This window comes from Peromyscus eremicus, chromosome 19, assembly GCF_949786415.1.
Source record: "Peromyscus eremicus chromosome 19, PerEre_H2_v1, whole genome shotgun sequence".
NCBI lineage: Eukaryota > Metazoa > Chordata > Mammalia > Rodentia > Cricetidae > Peromyscus > Peromyscus eremicus.
In genome coordinates this window covers 20788882-20809012 of record NC_081435.1, presented here as the reverse complement: position 1 = coordinate 20809012, position 20131 = coordinate 20788882, and the positions used below count along the sequence as shown (strand labels likewise).

The window sequence follows — 20131 nt, the reverse complement described above, 5'->3', positions numbered from 1 at the left end:
CCTCTTCTGGTCTTTGCAGATACCTGCATGCATGTGGCATAATATATAAATATATTACATACATATATATATTATATGTATGTATGTGTATATGTGTTTGTGTGTGTGTGTGTATATATATATATATATATATATATATAAAATATATAAATAAAAAAGAAAAATTAAAGTAAATAAAAAATGGGGGGTTGGGGATTTAGCTCAGTGGTAGAGAGCTTGCCTAGTAAGCACAAGGCCCTGGGTTCGGTCCTCAGCTCCGGGGGAAAAAAAAAAGAAAAGAAAAGAAATGGCTGAGCACCTCCTGGTAATTGCGCACTGAAGCAAATAAGTTTGTACAAATCACTCTTGTAGTGGGGAAAGGTATATGGGAGGGTTTGGAGAGAGAAAATGGAAGACAGAAATGTTGCCATTAAAATATAATCTAACTAAACAAACAAACAAACAAACAAACGAGGGGGAAGGAAGAAGCAGCTTTGGTGGCCAAGTGGGCACCCGGAAGGTTGAGGACTCAGCAAACCTGTATTAGCTCATTTATTCGATGCAGATCATCATCAGTTGCTGCCTTTTTCTTTGGGATAATCCCTTCCTGTAGGTTGGTAAGTCTTTCATAAACATCATGTTCTAGATTTGTCTGCAACATACAAGAGGAGCACATGTGACTACAGAGACATCATTCTGTGTCACTCAAGCAAAGGAAGTTCATTCTGTGAACTGTTCTAAGTGCTTGGATGACAAAGGCCTTGCTTTGACAGATCAAGGTACTGACATTAACAACAGTAAAGGAATGAGCTAATAAATACATTATGTTACAATTTGCCATAGTTGAGAGTCCATCTTCAAAGATAACTTTGAAATACTACACCACATCCATAATTCCCCTGAAAAATAACTACCATTTTCACAGAAATATTTTATATTAATTTAACCCTAGCAACAGTACAATGTTTTGTTTTTCTTTGGAGTTTCATGTATTTCAGGCTGACCTCAAACCTACCATGTAGCCAAGTATGCCTCTGAACTTTTGATCATACTGAATTACAGACATGTGCCATTACATCCAGTTTATATAATACTGGGGATCAAACTCAAGCCTCTGTATATGCTGGTAAGCTCTCTCCTTACCCCTTTTTAAAGATAAGGCCTTTCTAGGTAGTTCAGGCTGGCCTCTATCACAAAATCCCTTCTACCTCAGCAACACAAATGCTACCACACCTAACACTACTGTGTTTTGTTTTTTTTTGTTTTTTGTTTTGGTTTTTCAAGACAGGGTTTCTCTGTGTAGCTTTGCGCCTTTCCTGACTCACTTGGTAGCCCAGGCTGGCCTTGAACTCACAGAGATCCGCCTGGCTTTGCCTCCCGAGTGCTAGGATTAAAGGCGTGTGCCACCACCGCCCGGCAACTACTGTGTTTTGATACCCAGTAGAAAATGGTCTTGAGAGCACCGTTACTCCAAAGATGGGGATACTTTGCAAGGATACTCTGGCTGCTTTGCCTTAACTTGGATGGTAGGAGATTTTTGTCCTAGGTTTCTAGGGATGGTGGCTCATGTAAGCTCTAGCACTGGACAGATGACAGAGGTTGCAGTTCATATTCACAAGTCAGGAGAAGAGGGCACAGCGCACATGGGGCCAACACGGGCTCCTCTCAGAACAGAATGAATGTGCAGGCACTGTGGGAGGCAGGCTTTGTAGAGAAGACCCCTGCCTGTCCTCTAAAGCAAGATGGCACAGGCCTGCATCCTACCAGGAGCTGGGAGGTCACTGAAGCTTGTTACTCGGTGAGAAGCAAACTGTGTGGTGGCCCATGGTAAAGGGGTTGCTTGGCTATAGAACCTTCCTGAGGAAGCAGAGTGGTCGGTGGAAAAGGCTCATGGGAAGACCACTCAGCTTCCCTCTTTTCGTATGTCCTAACAGGACATAATGTTCAACTTTAACTCCAGGTCTTACCCTACAGCACCTTCATGTATTTTGGATCCAGGTAATTAGAACTAAAATTCAGGCCTGGATAAATGGCTCAGTGAGTAAAGACACTTCTCCCAAGCATCATGACCTCAGTTTGATCCTCTAGGACTCACATGGCAGAAGAGACCCTACTTCTAAAGGCTGTCCTCTGACTCACCTCCATCAAATAAATAAATACTCATAATCTCCATGCAACAGATGTACTTGCTTTAACTGTGGGACCACAGGCCTGTGTGCCTTTATCATCCCATTTCAGCAGCTCTGGGGATCAAACCCAGGGCCTAAGGTACATCAGACTGGCTACCTACTGGGCTACCTCTTTGGCACGAGACAACAATGGACAGAACTGCACCTACCAGTTGCAGTAACTGGGCAGCACAGAGGTGGACTTTCCAGCCTTGGGCACGGCAGGACACTCCCTTCTGATTAGCTATTTCTTGTAGCATAGCTTTCTTCTCCTCTGGAACCACACACAGATAAAATGAAGCATTATTCCCTTTGTTATAAAAGCAAAACCACTGGGTTCAAGCAGCTTAAGTGTCAATATTTTAACAAAATTTCTTTCCCCAAACATCTTTACAAATAAATCTTCTGCATTTACATCAGGGGGAATAGGGGTCAATGATATGAACAAACTTTCTGAGATAGAATTTCCCTATGTGGCTCTGTCTGGCCTGGAACTTGCTGTGTAGACCAGGCTGACCTCACACTCACAGAGTTCTACAGGCTTCTTTCTCATGAGTGCTGGAATTAAAGGAGGCACCTGTTGTACATTATTTTGTTTGTTTTCTGACAAATAAAGCTTGCTTGGAGATCAGAGGGCAGAGCTAGCCACTAATTAACCATAGAAGTTGGGCAGTGTTGGCACACACCTTTAACCCCAGCACTTGGGAGGCTCATGCCTTTAATTGTAGCATCTGGGAGGTGGAGACAGATCTCGGCCCTTTTGGTCTGAGGATTCAGAAAGGTAAGAAGTCACTGGTGGTGGCTCCTCTGATCTTTCAGGTTATTATCCCGATATTTGACTCCTGTTTTTTATTGCTAAGACTAATTAGGTTCATGCTTCAGCATCACTATACCAGCTTCTTTTCTGTATTTTCATCAGTTCCACAAGAAAGCTTTTAGGATGTACTCTAATAGGGTGAGCTGGCAGGACAGCTAGCTCCTATGGTAATCTCCAAGAGGAGAAATGGTCTTCTGGGAAACTGAGCCTTGTTCTATGTGTGGGGCTTATGTGCAGCTGGAGAGCTGGACCAGAAGTTCTGGAAGCTTTTTGGAGTTACCCATATTTTAAGAGAATTTCCTAAGTGTGAATTGTACTTCTTTCTTTTTCCTTTTTTGGTTTTTCGAGACAGGGTTTCTCTGTGTAGCCCTGGCAGTTCTGGAACTCACTCTGTAGACCAGGCTGGCCTCAAACTCAAGAGATTTATCTGCCTGCCTCTCCCTCCCAAGTGCTGGGATTAAAGGCATGTGCCTCCACTGCCTGGCTGTATATTCAGTTTTGAGGTGAACCTACTTTGTTCTACAAGTAATGAAAACAAATTATTTAACTGCCAAATATTAAAACACCAGTGTCCCTCAGTAGGCCTTGAAAAGCTGTGTAGTTAAGGCTGATGGTGAACTTTTGATCATCTTGCCTCTACTTCCTGAGTCCTGGGATTGCAGATGTGTGCTACTCTGCTTTTATGTAGTGCTAGGAACTGAACCTAGGGACTCTTGCAGGCTAGGCAAGTATTCTACCAATTGAGCTACAGGTCTAGAACTTACTAGAAGCCTAGGCTCGCTTCCAATTCACAATCTTTCTCAGCTTCCTGAGCACTGGATTAGCCATGTGCCACCATGTGTTGTCTTTCCACCTGCAATGGTGTGTACCTACAACCTCAATACTAGAAAGGCTGAGGCAGAAGGATCACAAATTCAAGGCTAGTCTGGGATATACAGCAAGGTAGTGTTTCAAACATAAGGTTTTGTTATTAGCCAGGGCCTTGCACATACTATACAACTGACCATTAATCTGCATCCACCACACTCGGCACTGAGGCATTTCTCAGCAGGTGTCTGTACTGTCAAGCTACCTTCCTCCTTTCTGGATCATACTTTGAAGGTCTCTATGCTTTCAATGGCTACACAATTTGTACCATTTCATTCTTGCTTTGTGTCTTCCCTTTATTCTTTCCAGTTTTGCTAAGAACTTCTCCAAAGAATGATTTTGTGTGTGTGCGTGTCATTGGTTTTAGGTTTTATTCACAACCATAGAATTAACTCTGCAATCCAGCTAGACTTGGAGGGAATGAAGAAACTCTGGAACCCAAAGAACTGCAGCGAGAGCAGAGATTATGAGGTACTGTGAACAAATAGCATGGAGTGTTCTTCCGAGCCACAGGAGGAATAGCCTGGCGGGTATGGTACACTCAAGTTGAAAGCATTAGAGCTGACCAGATGGCAATGTGATCTTGATGGTTTCACTGCTCTTGGACCTAAACTGATCCAGGGCTTCCAGAATGTTCACGCCTTCTTTGATTTTTTTCCAAAGACTGGTTTTGCTACCCAGCCACCCAGTTTTGGTGTGCAGATGAAAAACTGGGAACCATTTGGGCACGGTGCAATATTTGCCATGGACAATGTGCCAGGACCTGTGTTCTCAGGATTAAGTCCTCATCCTCTGACACCCCCCCACCCCCGGTACATTAATCCTGCAAAACTTCTCTAGTGCTCAGTGTTCTACTGTCTTTGGCCCCAAGCGCTGGCCATGTCAAGGAACAAGAAGAACACAGTGGCCTGACCATGGTTGCTAGCAAGCGGCCACAGGGGACAGGGTCTGCAAAGCCTTGTTTCAGGGATTTTACTGTCTTCTGCTCTTATCTTTACTATTTTTCCTTTGTACTTCATTTGAATTTATTTTCTCTTATTTTTAAAATCAAATTATGAGATAGAATATAGGTTACTTGTCTATTAATTTTTTTTGTTTTAAAAGCCAGGTGTGGTAGTACACAACTTCAATTACAACAAAAGCAGGTGGGTCTCTGTGAGTTCAAGGTCAGCTTGGACTACAAACTGAGTTCTAGGCCATCCAGAGATCCTGTCTAAACAAACAAAAAACTAACACAAAGCTTTCCATTTAGTGCTGTATTTGCACAGTGCTGGCAACCAGACACGGCCTTGTGTAGGCCAGGCAGTACTCTACCAGATGAGTTACATCTTCAATCCTTAGACTTCCATGTCATGTGGTTATTTCCTGTGTTCTTCCCCACCCCCATCCACTTCACTTTCCTATGGGTGCACAGCTTTGGTATTCTGTCTTCATTTGTTTATATATGAATTGGATCTGAAAGCTCTGGCCAAGTAGTTCAAAGTTTAGCAGGAAAGAGGTGTGGTGACTGCATGTTTATACCCAAACAGAGACACTCGGGAGCTTAAGTCATCTGCCAAAGTACTTCCCATGGGACAGCTTTTAAAAAGGAAGGCTTGGGGCTGGAGAGATGGCTCAGAGGTTAAGAGCACTGCTTGCTCTTCCAAAGGTCCTGAGTTCAATTCCCAGCAACCATATGGTGGCTCACAACCATCTGTAATGAGATCTGGTGCCCTCTTCTGGCCTGCAGGGATATGTGCAGATGGAACACTGTATACATAATAAATAAATTTAAAAAAAAATAAGGAAGGCTCAACTAGCAGTAAGTCTCTACTTAGTATGGGTTAAAATGTTCCCAGGCTTATCTCTAAACATATTTACAGCCACACAATTCTTGTGGTGTGAGCAGATGCTCTTTTCCACTGAAGATCAACACGCTTCTCTGAGAATTTCACAGAATTTCACTGGCCCTCTGAATGTGGGTTCCACATTCGCATATCAACATTTAAAAAGAAAAACCCTGTGTCTGTATTAAGCATGTACAGATTTATTTTTTGTCATTAGTCCCTAAATAATATAGTTTATCAACTACTTATACATTTTTCTTATGGTTTCAATGTGAACTTATAGACTCATGTTTGTTTGTTTTTGAGACAGGGTCTCATGTATCTCAGGCTAGCCTCCAACATACAAATCCATTTGTCTCAGCCTCTTTACGTACTGGGATTACAGGCATGAGTCACATAGCACACTGGGCTTTCCGCAGTGCTGGAGACTGAATGCATGCTACATTCCAGGGTCCAATGCATGCTGCCCAAGCACCCAACCAGTCCTTGATCCCCAGCTAGTGTGGCACTGCTCTGGGAGGTTGTGGAACCTGACGGATGTATCCAGACCATGGCATGTGGGCTACATTAGCTACGAATGTGACCTGATACAAAACCACAAACTTAATTCAACACTAGACACCCCTGATCTTTGACATAAGTTAGTAACTTATTCAAATAAGACTCACTGTGAGGCCAAGAAAACTATTATAGAAGTTTCCAAGTTGAGTTTGTGTAAATAAAGAACAATGTGGCCCATTTTTGGTAATGCACAATTCTCCATATATTCATTATATTAGAGATGAAATGAAATTTAAAAGACCACCGAGTAGTGATATTTTCAAAGTTATCAACCATTTTCATTGAATGTGGGCTTATTAAAATTTCATACTGGAGAGATGGTTCAGTGGTTGGAAGTGGTCCAGTTCCCACATGCAGCTCACAACTGCCTGACCTCAGTTCCAGGGGATCTGATACACACACAGACACACACAGACACAGACACACACGAAAAACAAACCACAACCAATGCACATAAAATAATTAAGTCATTAAAAAAATCATATTAAGGGAGGCAGAGACAGGTGGATCTCTGTGAGTTCGAGGACAGCCTGGTCTACAAAGCAAGTTCCAGGGCAGCCAGAGCTACACAAGAGAAACCCTGTCTTGAAAAATCAAATCAAAACAAAATAAAACCAAAAAAACCCCCCAAAAAATCATATTAGAGTTCAACAACAAAACAAAATACCAAGGGTTTACCCTGGAGCAGTTTCTTTTTAATTTTTACTTTCTTTATTGACCACATTTGTTCCTGGTGGATCCCCTGGAACTGGAGTCATCTAACTATCTAGTTGTGAGCTACTGTGAAGGTGCTAAGAACGGAACTGGGGTCTTCTACAAAAGCAACCAGTGCTCTAACCACTGAGTCATCTCTCCAGTCGCTTCCCTAGGTCATGAACTGTTTCACGTATGTGTTGAATGAAGATCTTTTGGAAAATAATACCTATAGTGTATGTAATCATTTTAGAATCCTAGAAACTATTAATGTACTTCTGACTATGTTAAACTGCAATACAATTACAGGCTCTCCTACGAGTACTTGTGGAACCAAGGAGGTTAATGTATCAGTACCTGGGGATCTGTTATCACACAAAATTTATTATAACTAAGGCTTCTCCTTATTTATTTCACTAGGATCCCAATAAACACACAGCTTTCTGGGAGCAAAGAGTAATTTCCACTGTTATACTCAACTGGGTATTGCATATTTTGGTTGGAAATTAGAACCAAATTTTATTGTGACTACAATATAGCTTACATGTTATGCCATTTCATGATTAATACTAGACGTTTCTGAGGAAACTAACCTTTGACCCGGACGTCACTGTACCTCTGAAAGTGGTGGTAAGCAGCTTTCCAGGGGTTCCGATAGTGACGAAGCAAAGTGATGGGAGGTCTTGGTCGCACTGGGACATATCTCACACCCTCTTCATCTAGTCAAATGAGAAAACAAGAGGACATTAAATGGCATATTACATAAATGATTTTAATAATCCTCAAAGTTCAATTCCAGGAGGTAAGGATGCAAGTGAAACTGACGCTCTGAGACAGACCTGGTTTAGGTGGTAAGAGCAGCAGACAATCAGCCGAGGTGGTCTTACCAATATACTCTTTGGGAGGAGACTTTCGTTTCTCAGCCTTCACCAGAAGACTTTTGGCAGTGGACTTCTCATCATCAGTGCTGTTTGTCTCCATCATATCCCCTTCTTCTGTTGAGATCACGTGCTGCTGCTTCCGAGGCTTTTTCCTTGGGGAGGCACCAGGTGGTAGGTCACTTGTAGGCATGGACAGGTTGCTTGCCAGCAGAGCAAGAGATGGAGACACAGTGTTGGTAGCCAGAGGAGGGACTGCTGTCGGGGGTGGAGCACACACATCAATCAGCACCGAACACTGGAGGGCTTCACTCAGTTTCCAGAACAACAATTATGAGGACAGCTGGCTGGCTAACAAGTACAGAGGTTTCTCATGGGCCTGACAGTATGTAAAATACTCTGGAGGCGGGAGCTGTGAACTGCTTCCTACACCCCACCAGACACTGTATGCAGATAAAATGTCTTTAGAGTAAGAAAGTTAACATTAGTCTCAACTAGTGTGGATTATAGAGCTAGGGCTTACCAACCACACCGGTTCACCTGAATTTTCAATTTTATTCTGTCAGCTATGAACATGTTTCCTGTAGCAGCCAACCTGTTACTCACCTCTAACAGCCATATCCTATACCACTATCACTAAACACAGCAAACTGCCTCACATTTAACACTAAATCTCCAGGAATTTCCACTGAGTCGTAGCTTCCAGTAAGCCTTGGACCTCATGAGGAACTACTGCCCACTCGTCCTCCCATGAGTGGTTCTGTTTTTTTATTTTTTGAGAAAAAGTTTCTCTGTATAACAGCTCTGGCTGTCCTAGAACTCGCTCTGTAGACCAGGCTGGCCTCAAACTCAGTGATCCACCTGCCTCTGCCTCCCGAGTGCTGGGATTTTTTTGAGGCCTGCACCACCACTGCCCAGTTTAAGATCCCAACTTTTTATTTCCCTATGACCATACATTTTCTCTTATTCTTCTAACAAAGGCTGACTGCTTCAGTCATTTCTGATGCACTGTTGGATGGAGAGGCCCTCTCTGCCCTGACCAAAAGACCTTAAGAAGTGATTTCCTAGAATAAACCCTTAGATTTTCCACGGCCTCAAGTAGATCGTCAGAACAAAGTCATTTATACCTGCAAACTATTAAATGACAAATTTCTTTTTCTTTTTTCTTTTCTCTCTTTTTTTTTTTTTTTTTTGACTTTTCAAGACAGGGTTTCTCTGTGTAGCTTTGGTGCCTTTCCTGGAACTTGCTTCATAGCCCAGGCTGGCCTAGAACTCACAGAGATCAGCCTGCCTCTCAGTGCTGGGATTAAAGGCGTATGCTACCACCACCCAGCATTTTTCTTTTTTTAAAGATTAGCTGGCACTACAGACAGTAAGCCACCAGACCAGATCTTTCTTTCTCTCTGAAGAATTTCTTCTATCCATACATCTAACAGCACTTGGAATCTTACTATATTTTGGCTTGTTTCACTGGTTTCCTTAGGCAATGCTGCTATGGTACATAGTCAATGAAATACAACTTTACATTGTTTTCCTTTTAATTTACTTCGCCACCGGATTCCTTCTTAAAACTGTTCTTTGGTGTTTTTCCACAATCCATTCATTCATTCTCTCTCTTCATATATCACACATATATAATATATAAAAATAAAACTATATATATACTATATATATATATATACATGACAACTATACATAATTACACATGCATATATATGTTTATATATAAAATTAAAAAAACCGAACATCAGGGTCTTATGCTGGGCAGTGATGGTACCTGCCTTTAATCCCAGCACTTGGAAGGCAGAGGCAGGCAGATCCCTGAGTTGGAGGCCAGTCTGGTCTACAAAGCTGGTTCCAGGACAGCCAAGGCTATACAAACCCTATCTCAAAAAACCAAACCAAACCAAATAAAAAACAAAAAAAACCCAAAAGCAACCAAAAAGCAAACAAAGTCTTACCATATAGCGATGGCTGGCTTAGTTAAGTTACTATATAGACCAGGCTAGCTCAAATTCAGAGGCCTGGGCTGGAGAGATGGCTCAGAGGTTAAGAACTCTGGCTGCTCTTTCGGAGGTCCTGAGTTCAATCCCTAGCACTTGTATGGTGGCTCACAACCATCTGTAATGAGATCTGATGCCCTCTTCTAAATAAATAAATCTTTAAAAAAAAAATTCAGAGGCCTTTGCCTCTTGAGTGCTGGGATTAAGGCTGTCTCCACTGTCTTAAGCTTTAGTGATTTAGATAATTACTAAGATCACTGTTCTCAAGACTCTCATGATTGAAGAGCTTTGTTCTATCTCATCCCGGGTTAATGTTAGGATCAGCCATAGCAATCTGCCATACTGTTGATGTGGTTAGATGGTCACATTAGTATTGAAAGACCCTCCATTCTCCAAGTTGAAGACCTTCTCATCTGTCTCGTAGATCAGACAGGTTGAGATTTTCCTCTGGATAGGTTTGGTCTGTGTCCCTCCCTGTTCATCAGCAAAGAAGTTATAGAGAATGGCCTTTTGCAGAGAGTGGTATCAAGCCTGAGTTCAAGGGTAGCCTCATTTACACAGTGAGTTCCAGGACAGCCAGAGCTACATAATAAGATCTTCTCTCTAAAAAACAAAAACCAAATCAAACCAAACCAAACCTAGTTTAACTTTCCAGATCAGGTTCCTTAGCAACCTTCTGACATAACTTTGGCTCCGAAGTCATACAAATAAAGTTATGGTAAAGTCACAAGCATGACACTCTCTTCAGAATCACACACCCAAATCATGGTGCATACAACATTTCTTTCCTCTATTCATCTGATATATAAGACTATGTTAATATCTTTTAATAAACTCCAATACTGTTTCATAAAAAAATAAGTTTTATTGTTACAAATCTGAAGGCAAAAAAACCTGCCTAAGGCCTACAGAAAAATGTTGTGTCAGCATCTCAGGAATCGCCCAGCCCCACCCACGGCAGGCTCCAAAATATAAACTCACTGAAAAGGCTTTGCTTCTAGAATGAAAGTTCGATTCACCCCCAGGCATGCAGGCATTTTGAGGCTCCCATAACCAGCCCAACTAGTCACTGTGGTAGCTATTCTACTAACGAATGTATTTTGTCTCCCAACCCCGCCCTGCCTCTCTGCTTCACGGCCATGGAATTCAACCACTTCCTCCACTACATCTTCCTGTGATAATTTACTGCCCCATCATAAGCACAAAGAAACGAGTCCAAGTAACCTCAAATATCACTTCATCAAAACCACACAACTTGGGCTGAAGGAACGGCTCACTGGGAGTGAGCTCGCCTATCACATACATGCCTGGCCCCGAAGCTAATTTTTAGTCCCACAAACGCCCAACCTTCCTTCTTGACATCCCTCCTTTACCTACTGAACTGACCAAAGTAACTGCACTTTGTCCTAGTTTTAGCTAACTCCATCTCACGTTCCACCCAACTGTCCCCAAGGCCCTGCTAAGCACACCTTTCTGAGCAGCACACTCGTTCAGCTGAACCTGCAGCTTCCGGAGGTCCAGTTTTACAAGAAACAAACTCTTTTAATCAACTGAACAGACACTTTTGAAACTTCTGTTTCAAACCCTTGCCTGCTCCTGGTGTGGTATAATTGTTGTTTCTGGCTTTATAAACCCTACCCTGCCTTTCCTAGAGTTGAGAGTCCTTCCTGGCATTAGCCTGCTCTCTACTCCGAGCAAATAAAGCTCCTAATCTGACCTTCATTGAGTGGCATTCTCTGTCTCGAGCAGGAACAATACTTGGAGGTTCCGGTGAGATTTCTACCCCTCAAGGGGCTCAGGCTTGCTCTGGGTCTCTCCAGATCGGTGGATTGTTGCATTTGAGGTGCTTCCTGAGACATTCTGGGCCCCCATGACTCTCACAGTGGGGTCATAGTCCTGGAAAGACTGCTGTGTTTCCCAACACCAAATCTGACTGATTCCTTCTTGTCCTCCTAGGAAGGAGGTTTTAATATTCTTGTCTGGCCACCATAGGAGCTGCAGTGTAGACAGGAGGGGATTAGTCCTTCCCCTCCTTTACCCAAGCTGAGACCCCAGGTGCCCCGCTAAGCCTTACCAACTGGTGAGTTCAGGTCCCTACCTCAGAGTGGCCAAGGGGTGTGCTGGAGTGTCCTTCACCTGCACTGCTTGGGTGGGAGACTGGTGACAGGAGCCAGGCTGGTTCTTCCTACTAAATTCCAAGCCTGCCTCCTCTAACTGAAACAGGTCATTCTTTCTGTTCTTGGGATCACGTGCCCTGTGCCTGTGGTTTGCCTTTGCTTCTGTCCCACCAAGCCTGAATACTCTTGCCTTTGTTTACAAAGTAAATAAATAACCACACTTCAGACCTAAGCACGGGGGTCTCAAAGTTTCCTGCAAAGCTCGTCCTAAGTCAGGCAAGCCCCTGACTGTGTGAGAGGGAGAACAACAGAAGAGCCCAGGAAGAAGGCACTGTGTGTGCACCTGAGAACAACTAAGAGGTAAACTATTTCCAGTAGTGGCTACTATTAGTTATCTTACGGTATAAAGGTATTTATAATGAAAATAACTAATGAGATGCTCCTACATGAAAAGGATATAAAAACCCCTCTGTCTGAAACCTCTCAATAATAACTCCAACATCACAGCCAGCTAAATCCTGTTCAATGCTGTAAACATCAATTTAGTGCTAATTATAATAAATAACTCTACACACTATAGACGGCATAAATACTGTCTTATGTTTTCTGTAAGTTTTACCCAGAAACTTGGAAGACCTAATGGTTGAACCGACTGTACACAGGTAATAGTAAGCAGAGCCAACTGCCATCTTTGTACTCCAGCTATGCCCGCCTGAAACGATCACAACTGGGTCTGCTAAATGCTAATATTCTTTCAGGAACGCAGCCAAGGACAGGCAAGCTCACTGGCCTGTAACTTGAGTATCCAGGTACCCCTCCCAGGTAGTTGTATGCAGTCAACTGTATGAGGTCTCAAGACTTTCTGCAGAAATTAGTGGACACAGGCTAGAAAAATTAAGAGCTGGGATAAGGGGCTGGGGTGTGTGTTCACCTTTGCAGCTATGGGAAAGCTATCATACTTGGTAAGGCAACATAGCAATAAAAGGACTCCTAATGACATTTTGCTATATTCATAGATCAGTGTCTTGCTCAACCATTAAAGAAATTTCCTCCGGTAGCAGATGGGAACAAATACAGAGACCCACAGCTACACAGTAGCCTGAGAGTGAGAGACGTCGCAACAGTCCTAAATGGGAAGTCTCCATCAAGTCTCTCTAGTCAGGGCTCAGGGAACTCTGGGGAAGAGGAAGTGGAAAGAGTGTAAGAGCCAATGGGGATGGAGGACACCAAGGAACCAATGCCCCCTAGACACGACAGAACTGACACCCATATGAACTCACTACAAGGATGGCGACTGAGGCAGCATGCACATGCTGAAGCCAGATGGGATCCCAGCACTGAGGGCAAGTGGACACAAACCCCCTTCCTAACCCAGAAGCTACTGCCACTTGCAAAGAAAAATGTTTTCTCCAATGAGTCTCACTGGGATACAAACCATTCTTAAGGACAAGGCTCTATGCCCAGCATGGATGGCCAGCACAAAACTAATTCAGTGGTAATACTGGAGGTGTTTTTTTTTTTTTTTTCTTTCTTGTATTTTAATCTCCACAGATCTTTTGCTTATACATTGTGGTTTCAGATTTTTGTCTTTATGGGATTTCTGTGTTTGCTAATGTGTGTTTCTGCATCTATATATGTTTTTTATGCTTCTTCTTTAGCTCCTTTTTTCCCTGTTTATTTTTAATTGTCCCTATTTAATCTTTTCCCATTGTTTTTTAATCTTATTTTATTATTATTTTCTTTTGTGTTTTTTAGCTGCCCATTTGTTTTTAAGACAGAATAAGAAAGGGTGTGGATTTGGGTGGGAGGGGAGGTGGGGAGAGCTGGGAGGAGTTTGGGAGAGGAAACCATAAGCAGAATATATTGTACAAATCTATTTTCAATTAAAAAAGAGGGATGGCCAGGTGGCGGTGGTGCATGCCTTTAATTCCAGCACTCGGGAGGCAGAGCCAGGCGGATCTCTGTGAGTTTGAGGCCAGCCTGGTCTACAGAGCGAGATCTAGGACAGGACAGGCACCAAAACTACACGGAGAAACCTGTCTCAAAAAAGAGGAACTGAATTATTTAGGTAGGATGAATTATACAAATAAAAATAAAAACAAAACCATTAACACTTGCAGCCAAGTCACAGAAAGTCTGACTATACAAGACTGTGGGGGTGAGACTAAAGACAACATGCTCAACTGTTAAAATTTGTTAATGTCCCTACTCACATTAACTAACTTCAAGATGTCTATCTAGTCACTTACGTCTTTGCTAACTTTGTTAAGTTTTTTTTTTTGGTTTTTTTCGAGACAGGGTTTCTCTGTGTAGCTTTGCGCCTTTCCTGGGACTCACTTGGTAGCCCAGGCTGGCCTCGAACTCACAGAGATCCGCCTGGCTCTGCCTCCCGAGTGCTGGGATTAAAGGCGTGCGCCACCACCGCCCGGCCACTTTGTTAAGTTTTAACCACTTGGAGATGCTGAGTCATATCCAGAACTGTGGTAAGAATTAATCGTACACTATTTTGGACTATGTGTCTCCTTATAAAAACTAAGTTTACTCTTCTCTTCTGTAATTATGTTCTTTGTGATAAAATGAGTTACTTGTTATAAAAAAAAACCTGTCAGTCAGATAGTGGTGGTGCATGCCATTAATCCCAGTACTCGGGAGGCAGAGGCAGGAAGATCTCTGAGTTCAAGGCCAGCCTGGTCCACAGAGTGAGTTCCAGGACAGCCAAGACTACACAAAGAAACCCTGTCATGAAAACCAAAAACAATCTGTCAAACTGATTTCGATTTTGTATAAGTACACTATACAAGGATCAGGAGAGAGAGGTTCCCAAATGTTCAATGGACTGTATTTGTATTTTAAAGTTTAGTTTGGGGGCTGGAGAGATGGCCACTGGCAGTTCTTCCAGAGGACCTGGGTTTAACTCCCAGCAACCACATGGCAGCTCACAATTGTCTGTGTAACTCCAGCTCCAGGGAATCCAATACTCTTACTCAGAGAAACATGCAGGCAAAACACCAATGCACATAAAATAAAATAAAATAAAAAAATCATTTAAAAAATAAAGTTTACTTTAGTACTAAAAGTTTCAATTCAGTAACTGTAATTTTTAAGGCTCAAAATCTTCACAGGGATAAATTATCCTAGTTTATAAAATCCTAATCTTGTGAGATTTACTAATTTACTGTAAATTGTTGAAAAAAAGGTAATCAAGGCATCTTTTATATATATTGTCGAAGTTTAGCCTAAAGCAGGCAACTCAAAACAAGTTTAAAAGTAAACTTGTTTGTTTACTATAGTATTCAAAATCGGGTATATTAAAAAATAGTTATGGTAATTCAAGGCTTGAGGAAAATGGGTTAAATTTACAATATACTTGCATGGCAGGGCATCCCTAGGCTCAAGTGGTACCACTTCCCTTGGATGGGACACTGATTCCAGCAAAATAAGCTATATTATAGCCCCTACAGAATGAACACGCATGGGGAAGTAAGACTTGCAAGAGTATGCTTATGCGGTTCCTATCTCTGGCCGTGTAGGCCAGACCAGGAAAAGCTCCTTATCTTTAGGGAAGATGAATTACTACTCCTGTCTCACATGGCAGAGTGATGGATTCTCTTGCCCAGTGGAGAATCTTGATAGTCTGCACCCACATCCTTAATGTATCAAGCAAAAAAGAGGGAGGTAGTGATTGCTCTGCATTAACTGTCTCTGCAACTGACATACAAGGATGTTGTGAACAGGGAACCTTGTACATAAGCCTGCCACCTGACTGGTATGAGGCTTGCATGCTAGTTCAACTGGCCATACCCTTCACCCATGCTTCCAATTCTCCTCTTAGCAAAACTAATCACAGGGCCAAGGAGTCAATAACCATTTGTGTAAGGAGTTCCCAAGAGAGTTTTAATCTAAGACAGAGGCTCTGCTGACCACAGGGCCAGTCAGCAGTATAGATATCATTTAAACACTAAGTTCCAGGTTCAAAGTCATCCTTAAGCAACCTTGAGTCACAATGAGACCATCTCAAAAATAAAAATATAAATGCCACATAATACTAGATATTGTGGAATACGATTCTATCCTCAGAAATAGGAATCTGAGGCAGAAGTGGTGAATTTGAGGCTAGCCAGGGCAGCTAAGCTGGATATGGTGATGTATATATGTAACTGCAGCATCTAAGAACTGAAGGCAGGAAGGTCAGGCTGCAGAGCCAGTATTGGCTACAGAGTTCAAGAACCATCACTCACTATACACTTGGCTCCAACTCATGTCTCTTTTCCTAAATTTAAGCATATATCTGGCACACTCCTGTCACAGGCTTTTACACTTAGTGCTCTCTATGTCTGGAATGTTCTTTTGCCAGAAATCATCAGCACCAGCACTTAGCTCTTTCATGTGATTCAAGGGTCACTTCCAGAATGAGGCTCTTTTTTTTTTTACTTCCCAATTTCAATTTTTTTTTTTTTTTTTTTTTGGTTTGGTTTTATGAGACAGGCTTCTCTGTGCAGCTTTGGTGCTGTCCTGGATCTCACTCTGTAGACCAGGTTGGCCTTGAACTCACAGAGATCCACCTGCCTCTGCCTCCCGAGTGCTAGGATTAAAGGTGTGTGCCGCCACCACCCGGCTACATTTATTTATTTGTGTGTACACACATGTGCCAGGGCATACATAGGTGGAGATCAGAGGAACACTTCTGGGAGTCAGTTTTCTCCTTCTACCACATGGGTCTGGGGGAACTGAATTTAGGTCATCAGGACAGACAGAAAGCAGCTGTCCCAGCTGAACCATCTCACCAGCTCTACAGTGAGCCTCTTAACACCTTTTTAAAGCTTCCCTGTCACACTTTCACTGCGATGACAAAACAGCCATGGGGAAAAAAGGAAGTGTACTTTTGTGTTGTTGTGACTTATTATTGGCGGTGTGCTAAGAACCTAGGCCTTGCGCACACTAGGCAAAATGCTCTTCCTTTAAGCCATGCTTTCACCCCACAAATCTTATGCTGACTCATAATTCAGCCTATAGCTGGCTCCACTGCTTCTAAGCTGGAGCCCAGGAGTATGGTGATACAGACTTGCTCACATCATAGAACCCAGGAAGCCAAAGGGGTGACGAAGAGGTTAAGATTTCCCTAGATATAAATGGCACTATCCCAAAAGATGGCGGGCCAGGATAGGAAAAGAAAAAAAGAGGGGAAGGAAAACACTCATTACGGCAGCATTTTGTTTCCTGCTGCCAGGACATAAGCTGGGCCACACCTCCCTACTATTGTGGATAAACCCACTGAAGCCACCTGCCCAAGTACAACCATGGAATAATAATAATAAAAGAAGCTAAAGTAGCCAGGTGGTGGTGGCGGCGGCGGCGGTGCATGCCTTTAATCCCAGCACTCGGGAGGCAAGGGCAGGTGGATCTTTGTGAGTTCAAGGCCAGCCTGGTCTACAGAGCGAGCAAGATCCAGGAAAGGTGCAAAGCTACACAGAGAAACCCTGTCTCGAAAAATGGAAAAAAAAAAAAAAAAAAAAAAAAAAAAAAAAAGCTAAAGTAAAGACATAGCAGGTGTTTTTTTTCCCACACACACAGGCAGGTAGCATAGAGTGAGCACAAAATGACTTCCACATCAGAGTTTCTATTTAATAAACATTACACAGTGATTAAGTTACTTTAAGTAGTCAGAAAACACACGATCCCATACTAAATTACTTAACACACACACACACACACACACACACACACACACACACACCCTAAAAAACAACAACAACAACAAAAACCTTTGAAGTGACTGAAGTTTTGGGGCTGGGAATTGACTCAGAGGTTAAGCACTGGCCACTCCTCCAGAGGACCTGGGATTCAATTCTCAGTACCCACATGGCAACTCACAACATTTCCAGAGGATGTGATGCCCTCTCTTGGCCTCTGAGGGCACCAGGTAGGCACATGGTATGCAAACATACATGCATGTAAAACATCCATCCACATAAAATAAACATGGAGGAAATGAAAAAGTGACCAGACTTTCACAGACTGGAAACTGAGTTGAGAGGAAGAGGAAAAGGGATAACAATTTTAAGATTTTACTAATCATGTTTTTTATGAAAAGAGTATTTTTAAAACCACAAATCTTACTTTATTATATAATAAAACAACCAAGCCTGATACGGAGTATATTATAAATTAACAGTACTCAGCTAGGATCACTTTAAAATCCTTTTAAATAGTACTTTCTTAATCAGCACAAGGAAGTTATATTGAAAGATACACATGGGGAGATTTCTTTTATAATTATAGCTCAGAAATAAAATTGCAAAAGAGCAGCTCAGGAGGCAGAAGCAGGAGGACCTCTGTGAGTTCAAGCCCAGCCTGATCTACAGAGAGAGTTCCAGGACAGCCAGGACTGTTACACATGGAAACCCTGTCTCGGAACACCAAATTTTTTTTTTTTTACAAAAAAGCAGCATTTTACAAAAATGCCTCTATTTTTCAAAGGGTCTGCGATGAGTCAATAGGTAAAGTCAAGCCTGAGGACCTGAGTTTGATCCCTGGGTCTACATGGTGAAGAGAACTGACTGTTGTTTTTCTGACATTCCTACGAGTGCCGTGGGACGAGTGTGCCCACACACACAAATGTAAAAATGAGTCATAGGGAAAGTCATTTTTCAGTAGTCTTTCATTTCTTAGAAATGAAGGCAAGACAGACTGGCAGCACACACTGGGATGTTCCCGAGTGGCCCTGGCCTGAGATGGGTTTCCTGGCTGATAGTTACAGGTGAGAACTGGGAGGCAGACTAGTAGTGATCTGTGATGAACTTACTGGAAACAGGCCTCGTGATGTCCATTGGTTCTGCTTCTTCTTTGACTTTGATCTCAGGAACAGGAGGTCCCAGAACGGTGGAGAGACTGCCACCCACAGGGGCCGACGGTGTTGGTGCAGCAGCAACGGTAGTGATGGGTGGCGTGACGGGGACTGCTCCAGGAATGGTTGAAAGAGCAATGGCTGGCTGGGATGGAGGACTGGCTGCTGCAATCATGCTTGGAATGGCTGGTGGAGGCTGCTGGGCAGTTGGTGGGACTGCAATGGTAGGCTGTTCGGCATTCTGATTGGATATGGTCTCCAAGGACATTGTGACTGGAGTGGCTAGAGACATATGCACTTCGGGCTTAGGTTTGGCACTGAAACACAAAAAGAGAACATTATGTAGCAATTGAGACAAAACTATCTTATCTGTTTAATTCTTTTTATGGAACACACACAACTGAAACTCTACTCTTTAATTGTAGATGCTCACCTTTAAGTTAATTTAGAAAGAAAATAGGTCTTTACCTATGGTATCAGGGATTGAATCTAGGGCCTTAAGTATGCTAAGTATATATTCTAGCACTGAGCTATACTCCAGCTCAGTGGTTTTGTTCTTTTTTTTTTTTTTAACTAGATGTGGTTTCTCTGTGTAGCTTTGGGTAGCAAGTTTTATATGCAGTAATTCAATTCAATTAGAAAACAGTGAACATTTAAAAAGAAATCACTTGGCATCACATCACTGAACAAGGACTCTAATGTGCATATGTATATTGTTGTTGCAGTTTTCTTCTTTGAGACAGGATCTCGCTATGTACTTCTGCCTGGCCTTAAAGTTAAGAGATGCTCCTGCTTCTGCTTCCCAAGTATAGGAATTAAAGGTGTGTGCTATCAAAAAAGGAGCTCTTTCCTTTTAAAACTATAATTATATTCACATTTCTTGCATACAGATTTTTAAAAAGATTCATTTAGGTACGTGTGTGTCTATATGACTGTGCACAGGTGTGCAAGTACTTGCAGAGGCCAGTAGGGGGCACTGGATCCCTTGGAGCTGTTATTCAGGCAGTGTGAGTCCCCTAACCTGGGTTCTGGGAAGGGAACTTGGGTTGTCTGCAAGGGCGGCGAGTACTTTTGACCACCGGGCTATCTCTCACGCCCTCGTGTGAATTTTCTTATATGCCTATTTTTCATAAAGAGGAAATTTTGCAAGTGACAAAGTTCCAAAAGACAGAAAAGACGGAGTGCTCGAGGCCCTAGGGTCAATTATCAGTTGCAGATAAACGAACTCCAAAGTGTATGTATATCCTGCTGGCCCCTGTTGCACTGATGTGTAATGACAGCACTAGTGAGGCTGAGGCAGGAAACTCGGAGTTCGAGGTTGGCCTGGGCTACACACGAGACCCTATTTTAAAATGAGAGGGAAAAAGAGCAGGGGAGA

At 42.6% G+C, this 20131-nt stretch overlaps 1 protein-coding gene across 2 annotated transcripts in view; it reads right to left on the bottom strand.

Annotated features, from left to right (window-relative positions):
- Positions 1–20131, bottom strand: part of Sap130 (Sin3A associated protein 130) — a 72637-nt gene that overhangs the window by 1776 nt on the left and 50730 nt on the right. For both annotated transcript variants that reach the window (XM_059246032.1, XM_059246031.1), the window contains exons 16-20: positions 18712–19070; positions 7799–8047; positions 7505–7630; positions 2318–2421; positions 518–631 (exon numbers count right to left, since the gene is read on the bottom strand). In XM_059246032.1, the coding sequence (XP_059102015.1) occupies positions 518–631; positions 2318–2421; positions 7505–7630; positions 7799–8047; positions 18712–19070 (952 nt within the window). The remainder of the gene's footprint in view (positions 1–517; positions 632–2317; positions 2422–7504; positions 7631–7798; positions 8048–18711; positions 19071–20131) is intronic.